This window comes from Rhinatrema bivittatum, chromosome 2 (assembly GCF_901001135.1).
Source record: "Rhinatrema bivittatum chromosome 2, aRhiBiv1.1, whole genome shotgun sequence".
NCBI classification, from domain to species: Eukaryota; Metazoa; Chordata; class Amphibia; order Gymnophiona; family Rhinatrematidae; genus Rhinatrema; species Rhinatrema bivittatum.
Window position 1 is genome coordinate 814410522 of NC_042616.1, and position 20894 is coordinate 814431415.

The following is a 20894-nucleotide window of genomic DNA, read 5'->3' on the forward strand; positions in this document are numbered from 1 at the left end:
CGATACAGAGGCATTATGACATTTTCCATTTTATTAACCATTCCCTTCCTTATAATTCCTAACATTCTGTTTGCTTTTTTGACTGCTGCAGCTCACTGAGCTGATGATTTTAAAGTATTATCCACTATGATGCCTAGATCTTTTTCCTGGGTGGTAGCTCCTAAAATGGAACCTAACATTGTGTAACTACAGCAAGGGTTATTTTTCCTTTTATGCAACACCTTGTACTTGTCCACATTAAATTTCATCTGCCATTTGGATGCCCAATCTTCCAGTCTTGCAAGGTCCTCCTGTAATGTATCACAATCCGCTTGTGATTTAACTACTCTGAATAATTTTGTATCATCTGCAAATTTGATAACCTCACTAATTTTAGAATCTGCTACTGGACAATTACCGTTGAGCTAAAAAATTTACTATATTTTATATATATATTTGGCATTGCTTATATTTATATTTATTGATACGTTAAACAGTTAAACTGTCTTTATAAAATATTATATTGCTTTATTTATTTCCAGTTAAACTATTATTACTTTATTTAGCACTATGTTAAATTGTCAATCAGTTATACTGTTCCATATGTTCCTCGGTTCCATGTAAAGCTCCGCTCTCTGTTGAGCAGTTCTTCGTTTTATGTAAACCGGATTGATTTGTAGTCCATACAAGAACTTCGGTATATAAAAATTAAAAATAAATAAATAAGTAAATAAATAAATATATATATATATATCTTGAAAAGCACCGATCCAAGTACAGATCCCTGAGGCACTCTGCTGTTTACCCTTTTCCACTGAGAAAATTGACCATTTAATCCTACTCTCTGTTTCCTGTCTTTTAACCAGTTTGTAATCCATGAAAGGACATCACCACCTATCCCTTGACTTTTTACTTTTCCTAGAAGCCTCTCATGAGGGACTTTGTCAAACACCTTCTGAAAATCCAAATACACTACATCTACCGGTTCACCTTTATCCACATGTTTATTAACCCCTTCAAAAAAATGAAGCAGATTTGTTAGGCAAGACTTCCCTTGGGTAAATCCATGTTGACTGTGTTCCATTAAACCATGTCTTTCTATATGCTCTACGATTTTGATCTTGAGAATAGTTTCCACTATTTTTCCTGGCACTGAAGTCAGACTCACTGTTCTATAGTTACCCAGATCGCCCCTGGAGCCTTTTTTAAATATTGGGGTTACATTGGCCACCCTCCAGTCTTCAGGGACAATGGATGATTTTAATGATAGGTTACAAATTTTAACTAATAGATCAGAAATTTCATTTTTTAGTTCCTTCAGTACCCTAGAATGCATATCATCCGGTCCAGGTGATTTGCTACTCTTTAGTTTGTCAATCTGGCCTACTACATCTTCCAGGTTCACAGTGATTTCGTTCAGTTCGTCTGACTCATCACCCCTGAAAACCATCTCCAGAACTGGTATCTCCCCACAGAAGCAAAGAATTAATTTAGTCTTTCTGCAATGGCTTTATTTTCCCTAAGAGCCCCTTTAACCCCTCTGTCATCTAATGGTCCAACCGACTCCCTCACAGGTTTCTTGCTTTGGATATATTTTAAAAAGTTTTTATTATGAGTTTTTGCCTCTATGGCCAACTTCATTTCAAATTCTCTCTTCGCCTGTCTTATCAATGTTTTACACTTACCTTGACAATGCTTATGTTTTATCCTATTTTCTTCAGATGGATCCTTCTTCCAATTTTTGAAGGATGTTTTTTTGGCTAAAATAGCCTCTTTCACCTCACCTTTTAACCATGACGGTAATCGTTTTGCCTTCCTTCCACCTTTCGTAATGTATGGAATACATATGGACTGCTCCTCTAGGATTGTATTTTTAAACAATGTCCATGCCTGTTGAACACTTCTAACCTTTGCAGCTGCACCTTTCAGTTTTTTTCTATTTTCCTCATTTTATCAAAGTTTCCCTTTTGAAAGTTTAGTGTTAGAGCTGCAGATTTACTTATTGTCCCCCTTCCAGTTATTAGTTTAAATTTGATCATGTTATGATCACTGTTGCCAAGTGGCCCCACCACCGTTACCTCTCTCACCAAATCCTGCGTTCCACTAAGAATTAAATCTAAAATAGCTCCCTCTCTTGTTGGTTCCTGAACCAATTGCTCCATGAAGCAATCATTTATTACATCCAGGAACTTTGTCTCTAGCAAGTCCTGATGTTACCTTTACCCAGTCAATATTGGGGTAATTGAAATCTCCCATTATTACTGCACTGCCAAATTGGTTTGCTTCCCTGATTTCTCTTAGCATTTCATCATCTGTCTGACCATTTTGTCCAGGTGGACGGTAGTATACACCTATCACTATACTCTTACCCAACACACATGGGATTCCTAGCCATATAGATTCTACTGAGCATTTAGTCTCTTGTATGATCTTTATCCTGTTGGACTCTATACCCTCCCGGACATAAAGTGCCACACCCCCACCAAGTTGATCTTCCCTATCATTGCGATATAATTTGTACCCTGATATAGCACTGTCCCATTGGTTATCCTCCCTCCACCAACTCTCTGTGATGCCAATTATGTCAATCTCATCATTTGCTGCTATACACTCTAACTCTCCCATCTTACTTCTTAGACTTCTGGCATTGGCATACAGACATTTCAAAGTGTGTTTTTTGTTTGTATTAATTACCTGCTTTTCAGTCGTTAGGTATAATTTGGAAATCATTAGCTTTGGTGATTTTTTACATATAGGCATATGAACTATGCTTGCTTTTAATGGAACCTCTCTGTTGGGATGCCCTAACTCTCCTGTTTCATTAGTATCCTTCAAGGATACATTTCTCCGATCCATGCACTGCTGAGTGTCTGTCAGCTTTCCCCCTTGCTCGCGTTTAAAAGCTGCTCTATCTCCTTTATGAAAGTTAGTGCCAGCAGCTGGGTTCCACTCTGATTAAGGTGGAGCCCATCCTTTTGGAAAAGTCTCCCCTTTCCCCAAAAGTTTCCCCAGTTCCTTACAAAGCTGAATCCCTTTTCCCTGCATCATCATCTCATCCACACATTGAAACTCTGGAGCTCTGCCTGCCTCTGGGGACCTGCACGTGGAACAGGGAGCATTTCAGAGAATGCCACCTTGGAAGTTCTGGACTTCAGCTTCCTACCTAAAAACCTAAATTTGGCTTCCAGAACCTCTCTCCCACATTTTTCTATGTCGTTGGTGCCCACATGTACCACTACATCCGGCTCCTCCCCAGCACTATCTAAAATCCTATCTAGGTGACGCGTGAGGTCTGCCACCTTCGCACCAGGCAGGCAAGTTACCAGGCGATCCTCACGTCCATCAGCCCCCCAGCTATCTACACTCCTAATAATCGAATCACCAACCATAATGGCCGGCCTAACCCTTCCCTCCTGGGCAGTAGCCCTGGGAGATTTGTCCTCAGTGCGAGAGGACAATGCATCACCTGGAGAGCAGGTCCTTGCTACAGGATCACTTTCTGCTACACCAGGGTGATGTTCTCCTATTGGGAGACCTTTCTGATCCAAGGCAGCACTGAGGCTGCCAGACTGGAGTTGGGACTTGACTATTATGTCCCTGAAGGTCTCGTCCATATACCTCTCTGTCTGCCTCAGCTCCTCCAGGTCTGCCACTCTGGCCTCCAGAGATCGGACTCGTTCTCTGAGAGCCAGGAGCTCTTTGCACCGAGTGCACTCATACAACTTCTCATATGTTGTATGGCTTGGTTGTAAATACCCAGCAATGTGATCTTATCGGGGAGTGCCGGTGAGGTCTGTTCCCTCTGCGGGGTCTTCACACGATGATGTGCACTGGGCACACGCACCTAGAAGGGAGGGCCTGACGCTGGGGACAGTAGCATTCCTGGCCATGCAGAGCGGTAGTGCTGGGTAGTCTTGGTGGTGTCACGTGAATGATCCAGCTCGCGGGAGCAGCCTGCAAGCCGGCAAATGTAACAGGAGTGCTGCTCTAGGCAAGAAATATTAATGGCTTTAACAGTTAACTGGCGCTCTCTTGAAAGAATCCTTATAGTTTTGGGCACATGGAATGTAGTAATATCCTCCCTGTGTTATTGAAAGCTTTTTTTTTTAGGCATTTCTTTGTAGGGATAATTTATGGGCATACTACAATAGCCTGACTCTGAATGCATGCAAAATTACACCAGACTGAGCAGAGCTCTTCCAGGGGGCAGAGCTGGGCAGAGGACGTAGTTATGCGCATAGTTTTAAATTGTATAATTGTAAAAAGTGACCCTGCGCAGGTTCCAGCCTCTGAAGAGCAGGGGTGCGTACACTCTGCCAATTACCCAAGTATATTCAAAGTGAACTTAGGTGGATTACGTTGGCTTTGGAAACGCTCAGTAAAGTTTCTGTGCCGGAGACAGAGGAAAAGTGGCACAAGCGAGGCTGACGGATGCCACCTGGGAACGAGCTGCTGGGCAGCGCCAGGGGCGTGACTCTTCCTTAATCAGGAAGTGAAAGCAGGGCTTCGGAATCTCTTTGTCCCGCCTCCCCCCCCCCCCCCCCCCCCCGGGGGTGCATTTACTGAAAGGCCCAGTACCACACACAGGCAAGAAAGGAAATTCTTTCTTACAGAGCTGGTGGTGCGAGTCACCGCCGCAGCCACGGGACTCCCAGCGCCGGGAGGGGCCTGCCAGCCGGGGTGTGCAGAGAGCCTGCTGGGTCTCACTCTCATCCCCGGCTGCAGCCATGAATCTCCTTTCACCTCATAACACGTATTCCTTTAACATCCGGCTGCCGCTGTCGGGTTACGCCAGAATGCTCCCCCAGATTTCAGGGGGCTCCCTAACTTCCCAGATCCCGCTCATGACTGAGAGCCTCGCTTCACTACCGCAGGTGGGACTTCTCCCTGGCTCCAAGGCACACCGTGCCGGCCACCTTTCATGCTTTGCAACCGGGGCGGTCGGCCACAGAGCGCCTGCCGCCCATCGAGGTCCACGGGGGCTGCAGGCCGATTCTGTGCAGACACCCAGCGACCTGAAGGGGTTAAGCTAATCCTTCCGTGGCCTCCGCCCACACCGCGTTACTGAAAGGGGGCGGCTCACAAACAGTTTCCTTCTGTGTGGATGAGGGCAGTTGTTGCCCACCTTAACCCTCAGCCTCATGTTGGCGCAGATTCTGAGTCGCCCTAGCGCTGACAACCACAGGACGTCCCACACAGATCCCGCCACATCCCAATTACGGAGACTACCTGAGGCAAGGCAAGGTCATCGTAGAGTACAACAAGGTCATACAGGTCTCTTCTGGAGAGTGAGATCACGTCATCTACCGTGATGTGCCAGGATGTTATACACCTTGAACGCGGGGCAGGCCAACAGCCTTGTACCCTGACGGGTGCTTCCCTATAGGGCTTCTGTCCATGCTGGGATTAGTGGCAGGACCCATCTCGTGACTGGGATACGGCCATCCTGGGCTATAACTTGTGAGAGAACAGAAAAGGGGGAGGGGTAGCTCTTTATGTCAAAAACAGTATCCACCGGGCAGCTGAAATGCAAGGGACGTGGGGTAGAGAAGAAGCTTTGTGGATCACTTTCTTGCAGCTCCGTGCACTCAGCTCCGTGCACCGAGCTCCCGTTCCCCGGCTGCCTCGCAGCGCCGGAGCAGCGGGGAAGTGCGGCAGGGCAGGAGCGAGGTACAATGCCAGACTCGGAGCTGTGTACTGAGGTCCCGCTTCATGCGTTCTCATCCACCGGACTGCTGGGAAGGGGTGCAATGAGTGTGGCTGGGCTCAGGGCTTTCACAAGAGAGGCGTCAACTGTTTTCTCTGCCAACGGATGGCGCCAGCTCATGCCCTGCTCTTAAGTGATAGCAGCAAATACAGCAAGGAAAAGAGAAAAACCTCGGTGCCCTGTGTGTTTGTTCTTGATTGGATAGTAAGCGCCTCTGTCACTTGTGTCTTTTTTGTACACTGCTGCCTACGTCGAGTGGTGCCAGAGAAGTGATAAGCAGTAGTAGTAACAGTAAAACCAGATGGTCCCTGGTGCCGCCAACAATCAATAACCACCAACAGTGCCCCCGGTACTGCGATGCAAGAAATAAGCAGGGGCAATAAACAGAGATACAGGAGCCGCTGAGGGAGAGAGAGGGCAAGAAGGGACAATAAACAGAGATCCAAGAACCTCTGAGGGAAAGAGAGGGCAAGAAGGGGCAATAAACAGAGATACAGGAACTGCTGAGGAAGAGAGGGGACAAGAAGGGGCAATAAACAGAGATTCAAGAATCACTGAGGGAGAGAGGGGACAAGAAGGGGCAATAAACAGAGATTCAAGAACCTCTGAGGGAGAGAGGGGACAAGAAGGGGCAATAAACAGAGATACAGGAACTGCTGAGGAAGAGAGGGGACAAGAAGGGGCAATAAACAGAGATTCAAGAATCACTGAGGGAGAGAGGGGACAAGAAGGGGCAATAAACAGAGATTCAAGAACCTCTGAGGGAGAGAGGGGACAAGAAGGGGCAATAAACAGAGATACAGGAACTGCTGAGGAAGAGAGGGGACAAGAAGGGGGCAATAAACAGAGATTCAAGAATCACTGAGGGAGAGAGGGGACAAGAAGGGGCAATAAACAGAGATTCAAGAACCTCTGAGGGAGAGAGGGGACAAGAAGGGGCAATAAACAGAGATACAGGAACTGCTGAGGAAGAGAGGGGACAAGAAGGGGCAATAAACAGAGATTCAAGAATCACTGAGGGAGAGAGGGGACAAGAAGGGGCAATAAACAGAGATTCAAGAACCTCTGAGGGAGAGAGGGGACAAGAAGGGGCAATAAACAGAGATACAGGAGCCGCTGAGGGAGAGAGAGGGCAAGAAGGGGCAATAAACAGAGATACAGGAACCTCTGAGGGAGAGAGGGGACAAGAAGGGGCAATAAACAGAGATTCAAGAATCACTGAGGGAGAGAGGGGACAAGAAGGGGCAATAAACAGAGATTCAAGAACCACTGAGGGAGAGAGGGGACAAGAAGGGGCAATAAACAGAGATACAGGAACTGCTGAGGAAGAGAGGGGACAAGAAGGGGCAATAAACAGAGATACAGGAGCCGCTGAGGGAGAGAGGGGGCAGGCAGGGGGCAAGAAGGGGCAATAAACAGAGATACAGGAGTCGCTGAGGGAGAGAGGGGGCAGGCAGGGGCAATAAACAGAGATACAGGAGCTGCTGAGGGAGAGCGGGGACAAGAAGGGGCAATAAACAGAGATAGAGGAACTGCTGAGGAAGAGAGGGGACAAGAAGGGGCAATAAACAGAGATTCAAGAACCACTGAGGGAGAGAGGGGACAAGAAGGGGCAATAAACAGAGATACAGGAGCCACTGAGGGAGAGCGGGGACAAGAAGGGGCAATAAACAGAGATACAGGAGCCGCTGAGGGAGAGAGGGGGCAGGCAGGGGCAATAAACAGAGATACAGGAGCTGCTGAGGGAGAGCGGGGGCAGGCAGGGGGCAAGAAGGGGCAATAAACAGAGATTCAAGAACCACTGAAGGAGAGAGGGGGCGAGGCAAGGGCAATAGATGTACTAAGTCAAATTACAGTATACAGAACAACTAAATCACGTCAGACGTCAGGACTCCCCAGGGCGCTGAGGAAAGACCTAGATTTGAAGCGTCAACAGAGAACCAGTTGATAAATCTGCCGAGATCGGCCCTCATTCCTTGTCTGTTTTATATGAAGCATGAAGCAGGCTGTAATCATCATCTCAGGGTGTGATACTGCAAGTACCTCACCTGCAGGAGATTCAGTGATTATCATCTCAGGGTGTGATACTGCAAGTACCTCACCTGCAGGAGGTTCAGTGATTATCATCTCAGGGTGCGATACTGTGAGTACCTCACCTGCAGGAGATTCAGTGATTATCATCTCAGGGTGCGATACTGTGAGTACCTCCCCTGGAGGAGATTCAGTGATTATCATCTCAGGGTGTGATACTGTGAGTACCTCACCTGCAGGAGATTCAGTGATTATCATCTCAGGGTGCGATACTGCGAGTACCTCACCTGCAGGAGATTCAGTGATTATCATCTCAGGGTGCGATACTGCGAGTACCTCACCTGCAGGAGATTCAGTGATTATCACCTCAGGGTGTGATACTGTGAGTACCTCACCTGCAGGAGATTCAGTGATTATCATCTCAGGGTGCGATACGTGAGTACCTCACCTGCAGGAGATGCAGTGATTATCATCTCAGGGTGCGATACGTGAGTACCTCACCTGCAGGAGATGCAGTGATTATCATCTCAGGGTGCGATACTGTGAGTACCTCACCTGCGGGAGATTCAGTGATTATCATCTCAGGGTGCGATACTGTGAGTACCTCACCTGCAGGAGATTCAGTGATTATCATCTCGGGGTGCGATACCGTGAGTACCTCACCTGCAGGAGATTCAGTGATTATCATCTCAGGGTGAGATACTGTGAGCACCTCACCTGCAGGAGATTCAGTGATTATCATCTCAGGGTGCGATACTGTGAGTACCTCACCTGCAGGAGATTCAGTGATTATCATCTCAGGGTGCGATGCTGTGAGTACCTCACCTGCAGGAGATTCAGTGATTATCATCTCAGGGTGTGATAGTGTGAGTACCTCACCTGCAGGAGATTCAGTGATTATCATCTCAGGGTGCGATACTGTGAGTACCTCACCTGCGGGAGATTCAGTGATTATCATCTCAGGGTGTGATACTGTGAATACCTCACCTGCAGGAGATTCAGTGATTATCATCTCAGGGTGTGATACTGTGAGTACCTCACCTGCAGGAGATCCAGTGATTATCATCTCAGGGTGTGATACTGTGAGTACCTCACCTGCAGGAGATTCAGTGATTATCATCTCAGGGTGCGATACTGCGAGAACCTCACCTGCAGGAGATTCAGTGATTATCATCTCAGGGTGCGATACTGCGAGTACCTCACCTGCAGGAGATTCAGTGATTATCATCTCAGGGTGTGATACTGCGAGTACCTCACCTGCAGGAGATTCAGTGATTATCATCTTAGGGTGCGATACTGCGAGAACCTCACCTGCAGGAGATTCAGTGATTATCATCTCAGGGTTTGATACTGTGAGTACCTCACCTGCAGGAGATTCAGTGATTATCATCTCAGGGTGTGATACTGTGAGTACCTCACCTGCGGGAGATTCAGTGATTATCATCTCAGGGTTTGATACTGTGAGTACCTCACCTGCGGGAGATTCAGTGATTATCATCTCAGGGTGTGATACTGTGAGTACCTCACCTGCGGGAGATTCAGTGATTATCATCTCAGGGTGTGATACTGTGAGTACCTCACCTGCAGGAGATTCAGTGATTATCATCTCAGGGTGCGATACTGTGAGTACCTCACCTGCGGGAGATTCAGTGATTATCATCTCAGGGCGTGATACTCTGAGTACCTCACCTGCAGGAGATTCAGTGATTATCATCTCAGGGTGCGATACTGTGAGTACCTCACCTGCAGGAGATTCAGTGATTATCATCTCAGGGTGCGATACTGTGAGTACCTCACCTGCAGGAGATTCAGTGATTATCATCTCAGGGTACGATACTCTGAGTACCTCACCTGCAGGAGATTCAGTGATTATCATCTCAGGGTGTGATACTCTGAGTACCTCACCTGCAGGAGATTCAGTGATTATCATCTCAGGGTGTGTGTGATACTGTGAGTACCTCACCTGCAGGAGATTCAGTGATTATCATCCCAGGTTGTGATAGTGTGAGTACCTCACCTGCAGGAGATTCAGTGATTATCATCTCAGGGTGTGATACTGTGAGCACCTCACCTGCAGGAGATTCAGTGATTATCATCTCAGGGTGCGATACTGTGAGCACCTCACCTGCAGGAGATTCAGTGATTATCATCTCAGGGTGCGATACTGTGAGTACCTCACCTGCGGGAGATTCAGTGATTATCATCTCAGGGTGCGATACTGTGAGTACCTCACCTGCAGGAGATTCAGTGATTATCATCTCGGGGTGCGATACCGCGAGTACCTCACCTGCAGGAGATTCAGTGATTATCATCTCAGGGTGCGATACTGTGAGCACCTCACCTGCAGGAGATTCAGTGATTATCATCTCAGGGTGCGATACTGTGAGTACCTCACCTGCAGGAGATTCAGTGATTATCATCTCAGGGTGCGATGCTGTGAGTACCTCACCTGCAGGAGATTCAGTGATTATCATCTCAGGGTGTGATAGTGTGAGTACCTCACCTGCAGGAGATTCAGTGATTATCATCTCAGGGTGCGATACTGTGAGTACCTCACCTGCGGGAGATTCAGTGATTATCATCTCAGGGTGTGATACTGTGAATACCTCACCTGCAGGAGATTCAGTGATTATCATCTCAGGGTGTGATACTGTGAGTACCTCACCTGCAGGAGATCCAGTGATTATCATCTCAGGGTGTGATAATGTGAGTACCTCACCTGCAGGAGATTCAGTGATTATCATCTCAGGGTGCGATACTGCGAGAACCTCACCTGCAGGAGATTCAGTGATTATCATCTCAGGGTGCGATAATGCGAGTACCTCACCTGCAGGAGATTCAGTGATTATCATCTCAGGGTGTGATACTGCGAGTACCTCACCTGCAGGAGATTCAGTGATTATCATCTTAGGGTGCGATACTGCGAGAACCTCACCTGCAGGAGATTCAGTGATTATCATCTCAGGGTTTGATACTGTGAGTACCTCACCTGCAGGAGATTCAGTGATTATCATCTCAGGGTGTGATACTGTGAGTACCTCACCTGCGGGAGATTCAGTGATTATCATCTCAGGGTTTGATACTGTGAGTACCTCACCTGCAGGAGATTCAGTGATTATCATCTCAGGGTGTGATACTGTGAGTACCTCACCTGCAGGAGATTCAGTGATTATCATCTCAGGGTGTGATACTGTGAGTACCTCACCTGCAGGAGATTCAGTGATTATCATCTCAGGGTGTGATACTGCGAGTACCTCACCTGCAGGAGATTCAGTGATTATCATCTCAGGGTGTGATACTGTGAGTACCTCACCTGCAGGAGATTCAGTGATTATCATCTCAGGGTGTGATACTGCGAGTACCTCACCTGCAGGAGGTTCAGTGATTATCATCTCAGGGTGTGATACTGTGAGTACCTCACCTGCAGGAGATTCAGTGATTATCATCTCAGGGTGTGATACTGTGAGTACCTCACCTGCAGGAGATTCAGTGATTATCATCTCAGGGTGCGATACCGTGAGTACCTCACCTGCAGGAGATTCAGTGATTATCATCTCAGGGTGCGATACCGTGAGTACCTCACCTGCAGGAGATTCAGTGATTATCATCTCAGGGTGCGATACCGTGAGTACCTCACCTGCAGGAGATTCAGTGATTATCATCTCAGGGTGTGATAATGTGAGTACCTCACCTGCAGGAGATTCAGTGATTATCATCTCAGGGTGCGATACTGTGAGTACCTCACCTGCAGGAGGTTCAGTTATTATCATCTCAGGGTGCGATACTGCGAGTACCTCACCTGCAGGAGATTCAGTGATTATCATCTCAGGGTGTGATACTGTGAATACCTCACCTGCAGGAGATTCAGTGATTATCATCTCAGGGTGTGATACTGTGAGTACCTCACCTGCGGGAGATTCAGTGATTATCATCTCAGGGTGTGATACTGTGAATACCTCACCTGCAGGAGATTCAGTGATTATCATCTCAGGGTGTGATACTGTGAGTACCTCACCTGCAGGAGGTTCAGTGATTATCATCTCAGGGTATGATACTGTGAATACCTCACCTGCAGGAGATTCAGTGATTATCATCTCAGGGTGTGATACTGTGAGTACCTCACCTGCGGGAGATTCAGTGATTATCATCTCAGGGTGCGATACTGTGAGTACCTCACCTGCAGGAGATTCAGTGATTATCATCTCAGGGTGTGATACTGTGAATACCTCACCTGCAGGAGATTCAGTGATTATCATCTCAGGGTGCGATACTGTGAGTACCTCACCTGCGGGAGATTCAGTGATTATCATCTCAGGGTATGATACTGTGAATACCTCACCTGCAGGAGATTCAGTGATTATCATCTCAGGGTGCGATACTGCGAGTACCTCACCTGCAGGAGATTCAGTGATTATCACCTCAGGGTACGATACTGTGAGTACCTCACCTGCAGGAGATTCAGTGATTATCATCTCAGGGTGCGATACTGCGAGTACCTCACCTGCAGGAGATTCAGTGATTATCATCTCAGGGTGTGATACTGTGAGTACCTCCCCTGCAGGAGATTCAGTGATTATCATCTCAGGGTGCGATACTGTGAGTACCTCCCCTGCAGGAGATTCAGTGATTATCATCTCAGGGTGCGATACTGTGAGTACCTCACCTGCAGGAGATTCAGTGATTATCATCTCAGGGTGCGATACTGTGAGTACCTCCCCTGCAGGAGATTCAGTGATTATCATCTCAGGGTGCGATACTGTGAGTACCTCACCTGCGGGAGATTCAGTGATTATCATCTCAGGGTGTGATACTGTGAGTACCTCACCTGCAGGAGATTCAGTGATTATCATCTCAGGGTGTGATACTGCGAGTACCTCACCTGCAGGAGATTCAGTGATTATCATCTCAGGGTGCGATACTGCGAGTACCTCACCTGCAGGAGATTCAGTGATTATCACCTCAGGGTGTGATACTGTGAGTACCTCACCTGCAGGAGATTCAGTGATTATCATCTCAGGGTTTGATACTGTGAGTACCTCACCTGCAGGAGATTCAGTGATTATCATCTCAGGGTGCGATACTGTGAGTACCTCACCTGCGGGAGATTCAGTGATTATCATCTCAGGGTATGATACTGTGAGTACCTCACCTGCAGGAGATTCAGTGATTATCATCTCAGGGTGCGATACTGTGAGTACCTCACCTGCGGGAGATTCAGTGATTATCATCTCAGGGTATGATACTGTGAGTACCTCACCTGCAGGAGATTCAGTGATTACCGCAAGTGTGGGGAACATGGGGAGAGATGCCTCTGATTTAGGATCAGAGCCTGCTCTTGGGGAAGGGGAAGCAGTGTCCTTGTCCTATGTTTCCAGCAAGATTTTCCGCTGTATGCTCTGGGGCAGGAATGTATCTTCTGAACAATAAGAGTGTTGTAGGTTCAGCTTTGCTGGACAGAGCCGCCGTTTCTTGCCTCTTTGGATTGGGGAGAGGGACCTAGCTGTGGCAGAAATTTTTTTAATCCTGTTCGTGGGTGCATGCACTTTTCTGTCTGTGTCCTCCCTTCCCCAGTGTGGTTCTTTTCTCTCCTTTGGTCTCTCTCTCTCTCTGTTTATTTCTCCATCCTAACAGGAGCTCCTACAGCTTCCTAACGGGAAGAATTAGAGATTCCATGCCGGCTTACCAGCCAGCACTCTCTTTAAAGAATACAAATGTGAACTTTTTCACCTTCCACCTTGGTCTCCCACGCTTAATAGTGACTCTGCGTTGCCTCTGGGCTCATGGAGCTTATACCTGAAAGCTTCTCTCTTGGTTCCAGTTGTTCAAGCTACGCATGGGGAGCTGAGCAGGGACTCTACCTCCTCCCTAGCCTCCTTGAAGGCCAGCTGACTTACCCCTCCTGAGTCTGGGCTTCACCCCCAGCCCAGGCCTTGCTGGATCCAGCCCCCGGAAAAGGAAGGGATGGATGGAACCAGAATTTGGAATTCAAAGTGGAGGGAGATGGGAGAGGAGGGAGGGAAGCATCTTCCCAAGTGCCACATTGGGTGGAAGACCATGGCTGGAAGGTGCCTTGTCATTGTGTAATGTCTGAGTGCTCTCTCTGCAATACCCGGCTCACTTTCCTTCAGTCTGCTTAAGGTTTGTCTTTTATATACACTTAGAGGGTGATTTTCTTTACACATCTTGTGGTGTTTCCCTTCGATAATTTGAGTTGGCGAGGGAATGGGAGTATTTGGTTAGCACATACATTGCATCTGCTCTGAGAATTGCCTTCCCAATTCTTGTGCAGTGAACCATGGACCATGGGAGTTCAGGATGTGTTTTCCTTTCTGCTGACATCAGCATATTAACCATCTAGTGATGACTGCTCGGGGCAAAGACATCCTGAGCTTCACAGGGCCTTTTTTTCCCATCCAGTGCCTGAGTGGATAAGAAAATTGATTACAAAGGCAATGTGATGTGGAAGTCACTTCAGTACTCTGCATAGCCATAAAAACATCTCCTCCTCTGCCTGAATAAACTCCTGTTTTTATATTTGTCTGTCTTTTGAGCTAATGTAGCATGGTGGTAATGTGGACACACTCCTTATTTGTTTCAGGCTTGGCCCTGACAGCCTGTTTGATGTTTCTTCTGCCCCTCCCTGCCCAAGTCTGTTCTAGACTTGCCTTTCTTCTCTTGTATCATGGGGAACTCGGTCAGCAGGCCCAGCTGCCTGGGGGAGAAGGGCAGAAAATCCGAGGAGTTCCTGAAGGAGCATTACCTCAAGAAGGAGTCACTTCTTGACACAGCCAATCCAAGTGGGAGAAACAATTCTGAAGCTAAGAACGGTCCTCCCGATAAATCGCCTTCTCCGGTGGTAATAGAAAATGGATGGAACTTATCCCCAGGATCAGCCAAGTGCCAACAGAACTGCCCACTCCCCAAGCAGAACAACATCGAGCCCAAGGTCCAGAATGGGACCATGAACTGTGCAGTTAGAAATGACAAACCCGATCCAGCAGGGATTGTGTGGACTCCTCAAAGAGAAATTATCCAGAGGAATTCTGGAAGCAGCTGGTCATGGAAGCCCTTCACCACCAGGGAGGTCACTGAGGTTACTGAAGTGACAGAGACCATTGTGACAGAGATTGTTGAGGTGACAGAGTACCCATCAGGGGAGAAGGGTGGAAAGCCCATCATCACCAGGACTGTGAAAGTGCTCACTGAATGTGCCGGGGAACTTGCTGAGGTTAATAATTTCCAACTTTCAATTACATATCTGGCAGTGTGGTTGGTTGATGTGATGCAAGTGATGAAGATGTTTATGGTGATAGTAATGGAAATGGTGCATGTGGGTTGGCAATGGTAGACATGGTGGATGTGAGTTGGCAGTAATGGAGATGGTGGTCATTGAGGGGGATGGATGGGGTAGAGATATACGCTGGTGGTGATTGAGAGGGTGGATGAGCATGATGGAGATGGGGAGGTTGTGAATATGGTAGACATAGGGCTGTGGTGATGGAAATGATGGATGTACTGGGGATGGGCTTGAGGATGATGGAGATTGTGGATGTGAGGAAATGAAGATTAGAGTTGTAACTGACACTCCATTCCAATTACCCCCTCAACACCTTGCTAGGTGGACTGGATGGGCCATTTTTTCTTTATCTGCTAGTCATTTGCTATGTTACTATGGGGGTTAGTGTGATCAAGAAGGATGATATGATGGAAATGTGGATTGGTGTTGATGGAGCTGGTGGATGTGGTAGAGGTGTGAGCTCTTGCTAATGGAGTTGGTGCATGTATGGAAATAGAGGTTGGGAATGATAGAGATGGAAGATATAGTATAGATGGGACTGGTAATGTTTGAGGAAGTGGTTGTAGTGGAGATATAGGCTGGTAGTGATGAAGGTGTGGCTATAGCAGAGATGAGGTTGGTGTTGATGGAGTTGATGCTTATCTGGGCTTGAAATGATAGAGATGAGGATTGTGGTGGAGATGTTGACTGGGGATGGAATTGGTGGTTATGGAGGAGATGAGGTTGGAAGTGGTAGAGATGTTGGAAGTGATGGAGATGTGGTGGGTGGTGATGAAGGTGGTGCTATGATGGGGATGGAGCTTGTGGTGAGAGAGATGGGGAATTTGATGGTAATAAGATTGGAGATGATGGAGATGGATGGGAGTTGTTAGTGATCAAGGTATTGGCTATGGTGGAGATAGAGCTGGTGCTGATGTAGATTGTGAATATGGTAGAGATAGGACTGGGGATGATGGGCGAGTTAATGATGAAGATAACATGTGATGAGATGCTGGCTCTGGTGTAGATTAAGTTTGGTGGTGATTAGATTATGCATATGGGGGAGATGTGGTCAGGGATGGACATGCCAACATAAGCAATGGTAGATGAGGTATTGGTGGATATAGATGCAATAGCCAGTGCTGGTAAGAAAATAAATGGACTTAGAAACTCACCAGGGTCTATCTGTAATGGTTGTGGTCTTGGGTTTGAATGTAACATAGGGTTTGCAGAATTTAAGAGGTCAATAGCCAAGATGTGAGTATTTCCCCAGTGGAGCAGATACATTTTGTGCACACAACTCATGGGTCCAAAATGTATCCAGATAAAAAGAAGCTGCGCTGGGAGCATTCCAGGGTCGGGGGCTAAACTTCAGCCAGGGAGGACACATATTGAACGGCGTCCAGCTAACGTCAGGCATGTAAGTGTGGTCGAAGAGATACCTGTCCTAACTTTTATTTGGAAATATTCAGCGGCAGGTCAAGTGCTGCTGACTATCTGCATAATTTTACCTGCCTATCTTATCCGCTCGACCTCTCTCTGAATATCGACTTCTAAGTTTTTCTCTGAGGAAATTAGAATCCGACAGTAGACTGATTTGCTGACATTGTCCTTGGATATAAGAGCGCAGATTTAGGTCACTCTGGGCTGATATTCAGCAGTGGAGCGCTAGTTAAACTAGCTTGATACACTCCCCTGGGTGTCCTAGATTAAAACAGAAGACATACTCATAAATGCAGGCTTATTTATTTATTTAGATTTTTATATTCCGCTTTTCTCACTCTTTCCAGCGCTTCAAAGCGGATTACATTCAGGTTCTGCAGGTATTTCCCTATCCCAGAGGGCTCACAATCTACCTGAGGCAATGGAGGGTAAAGTAACGTACCCAAGGAGCGACAGTGGGACTTATTTAGTTACAAACATTTGATTTTTTGTTGGGTTTTTTTTTTTTTTTCCCAAGGAATGGTCTCAAAGCAGATTTCAATCAGTTTTAATAGAACTAGCACCGTAGTATCATGTGCAGTTACCCACTGCATCTACCACAGCTTCCAGGAAGCTTCCCTGTCACTCAGGGTCCCTCGGGACCTCCCAGTTTGGTGAGGTGCAGAACGTCATCAGTCGCCAGGCAAGTCTATACCCCGAGAAGCAGAATGCCACCCTTCCCTAGGGAGGGTCATGCCCTGGGATACAGAGCTTCTCCAACACCTAGGGAGGGTCATGCCCTGGGATTCAGAGCTTCTCCTATCCCTAGGGAGGGTCATGCCCTGGGATACAGAGCTTCTCCTATCCCTAGGGAGGGTCATGCCCTGGGATACAGAACTTCTCCTATCCCTAGGGAGGGTCATGCCCTGGGATACAGAGCTTCTCCTATCCCTAGGGAGGGTCATGCCCTGGGATTCAGAGCTTCTCCTATCCCTAGGGAGGGTCATGCCCTGGGATACAGAGCTTCTCCTATCCCTAGGGAGGGTCATGCCCTGGGATACAGAGCTTCTCCTATCCCTAGGGAGGGTCAAGCCCTGGGATACAGAGCTTCTCCTATCCCTAGGGAGGGTCATGCCCTGGGATACAGAGCTTCTCCTATCCCTAGGGAGGGTCATGCCCTGGGATACAGAGCTTCTCCTATCCCTAGGGAGGTGCATGCCCTAGGATTCAGAGCTTCTCCTATCCCTAGGGAGGGTCATGCCCTGGGATACAGAGCTTCTCCTATCCCTAGGGAGGTGCATGCCCTGGGATACAGAGCTTCTCCTATCCCTAGGGAGGGTCAAGCCCTGGGATACAGAGCTTCTCCTATCCCTAGGGAGGTGCATGCCCTGGGATACAGAGCTTCTCCTATCCCTAGGGAGGGTCAAGCCCTGGGATACAGAGCTTCTCCTATCCCTAGGGAGGGTCATGCCCTGGGATACAGAGCTTCTCCTATCCCTAGGGAGGGTCATGCCCTGGGATACAGAGCTTCTCCTACACCTAGGGAGGGGGGGTCACGCCCTGGGATACAGAGCTTCTCCTACACCTAGGGAGGGGGGGTCACGCCCTGGGATACAGAGCTTCTCCTACACCTAGGGAGGGGGGTCACGCCCTGGGATACAGAGCTTCTCCTACACCTAGGGAGGGGGGGTCACGCCCTGGGATACAGAGCTTCTCCTATCCCTAGGGAGGGTCATGCCCTGGGATACAGAGCTTCTCCTACACCTAGGGAGGGGGGTCACGCCCTGGGATACAGAATGTCCACAGCCCCCAGCGAAGTTCTCACCCCATAGGGAGCCGAATAGCACTGATCCCCAGGAGAGCTCACATCCCACAGAGCAGAGTACTGCAGATCTCCAGGGAGGCTCACACTCTAAGAAGCAGAACGTCACCAAATCCCTCAGAGGTTCAAATCCTTAGGAATAGGGCATCTCTGGGAAGCAGGACGTCACCAAATCCCTCGGAGGTTCAAATCCTTAGGAATAGGGCATCTCTGGGAAGCAGAACGTCACCAAATCCCTCGGAGGTTCAAATCCTTAGGAATAGGGCATCTCTGGGAAGCAGGACGTCACCAAATCCACAGAGAGGTTGGAACCCCGGGGAGCCGAACCTCTGCACTCATCAGAGAAGCTCGCCCTGAGGAGCAGAAGGGCATCAAACTCTGCAGAGCCGACTGTGGCTAATTCCCAGGGAGGCTTACACCTTGAGGAAAGTTCCCAGGGAGGGTCACACCCTGGCCAGACTAGATGGACCATTTTGGTCTTTTTCTGCCGTCATTACTAAGAGCAGACTATCATAGATGCCCCTGGGAGATTCACACTCCAAAAGAGCAGAAAGTCAGTGAATCCCAGCAAGGCTCTTACCGTGGGAGCAGACTGCCACTGAGCCCCAGGACACTGACCGGCGTTTTCTGTAGAGCTGTAAAAGAAGATCCATAAAGCTTGTTCAAATAAGACCCATGCAGAGGCTGGGGAGAGGCTGGCAGAGGTCTTGAGTTATGCTCTGCCCCTTCCCTGGGGCCATGACCCTACCTGGGAACTTTTGAGTTGTGGTCACCCTGAGATTGCTGTTCATCATGGGGGTGGGGGCAGGAAGGTAAGAGGAAGGAATAAGGTGTATTATAGAAAGGTGACAGGCTCTGGTATCTGCCCATGCACGCCAAGTGCTCAGCTCTACAACCGCCACCACTCCCTCAGAGAGATCCCCTGTGCCCTTTTAGACTTCGGATACTGTCCTTCTCTCCGCCACCTCCGCAGGGAGGCCAATCCGTGCACCCACTGCCCTCTCCGTAAAGAAATATTTCCTTAGGCAACTCCTGAGCCTATTCCCTTTCACCCTTCATCTCATCAGCTTTCCCTGCTGATCCACGCTGTCTCCACCACTGCCACCAGCTTTTCCCCCTCCAGGGATGACCCCGGCATTCCTCCTTTCCTCCCTCCCTGATCCCAGCACTCTCCTCCCTCCCACCCCTCTATAAGTCACAGCTCACAGACTTGTGCGCCCTCAGCTGAGTCCCAAGTCCTGGAATCAGGGCCGCGGTTTCTCTCCAGGCGCTGCCTGCAGTGTGCGCGCCCCGGGCTTACTGAAGGGGAGGGGAGGGAGCGGTAAACAGAGGGGGCCCCCGCAGGCTTTCAGCGTTTCCCCTGAGACCCGGCAGTGGATGCAAATTTCCCCGGGTCTCCGAGGGGGAGGGAAATCCGGAGAGTCCCCCGGGTATGGGCCCTTGACTCAAATTCAGGGGAGGAAAGGATCCTTAACGCATAAAGCAGCTCAAGCTCTCACTCCAGGGGGCCAGCAAACAGCTCTTACCGCCTGTGCACGGAGACCCGCACAGCCCCCCCACGGTCTCAGCCACCGGGGGAGGCCACGCAGCTCTCACTGCAGGGAGGATGCAGCTGCAGCAGCAGACAAGGCACTGCCTGCTGACCGCAAGAGGTCAGGAGGGAGCCCAGGGGCCTGGGGGGAAAGAGGCCTTGAGCGCACGTGAGAGCGCGGGATTATTTTGCTGGGGAACAGGTAAGGGAAGGTGATTAAGCTGGGGGGAGTGGAGGAGAGGTGATAGTGTGAATGCACCACACGTCCTGCTGTGCAGGTTACCACACTGCCTCCAACCTCTCCTCCTCCCAGCCCAGTCTGAGGCGTGGAAGCTGCCCTCGGGTTATGCAAACTGCCCCCCGCCTGACCCCTGAATCTTCAGGCCACTCCCAGAGGGACTCTCTGATTTATACAAGGAAGGAAACCCTGGGAGTCCTCTTTTATGTGAAGGGATAACCCGAATGTTGTGTGAATAAATATCTTTGACAGATCCTGAAGAGCAGAGAGCAGCAGACCGAATCGGAGCTGCCTTTGGACCCCTGGAGCTCCTTCAGTACAAAGGTAAACCTGGAGACTGGAGGAGAAGACCAGGAGATTCAGATATCTGCAGCTGCAACCTTGCAATGGGCCAGTGACACGGGACAGGGGCTTCACATTAACTTCACAGCAGGCTGTGCCACACTGTGATAAGGTTGCCGACTGACTCCTGATTTTCAGGACAGGTGATGCGGTCCTGGTTTTACCCCATTGCATGCTGGGACTTAGATTCTGATTTCCCCATTGCACACCATAAGAAAAGCAAGACTATAGGAACCTGCATGCAGGGGAGTAAAAGCAGGACTGGATCAACCTGTCCTGAAAATCTGGAGCCAGATGGCAACCCTAAACAGAGAGGAAATCACTGCCAGTACAACCTGCATATTCCTACTTGTTTTGGGGCATGTTGCATGTATATGATCCCGCTAAAATATCATTGCATGTTGTGTTATGACTTGACACTTAGCATGAGGCATGGTTGCACAGGTTGTGATGACATCGCACCTATTGTCCAGGACCCATAGCTGCCAAGTTACTCTGTTCCAAGGGAAGACTTGTGGGCCAGTCCTGCTTTTGAACTTACATTCC

General features: G+C 48.7%; 1 protein-coding gene across 1 annotated transcript in view; it reads left to right on the plus strand.

Moving 5' to 3' along the window:
* The first annotated feature begins 14399 nt into the window (after window positions 1-14399).
* The window catches only part of LOC115083413 (dystonin-like), a 153629-nt gene continuing 147134 nt past the window's right edge, over window positions 14400-20894 (plus strand). Inside the window, exons 1-3 of the mRNA XM_029587218.1 lie at window positions 14400-15061; window positions 15400-15467; window positions 15675-15820. Of these exons, the coding sequence (XP_029443078.1) occupies window positions 14400-15061; window positions 15400-15467; window positions 15675-15820 (876 nt within the window). The remainder of the gene's footprint in view (window positions 15062-15399; window positions 15468-15674; window positions 15821-20894) is intronic.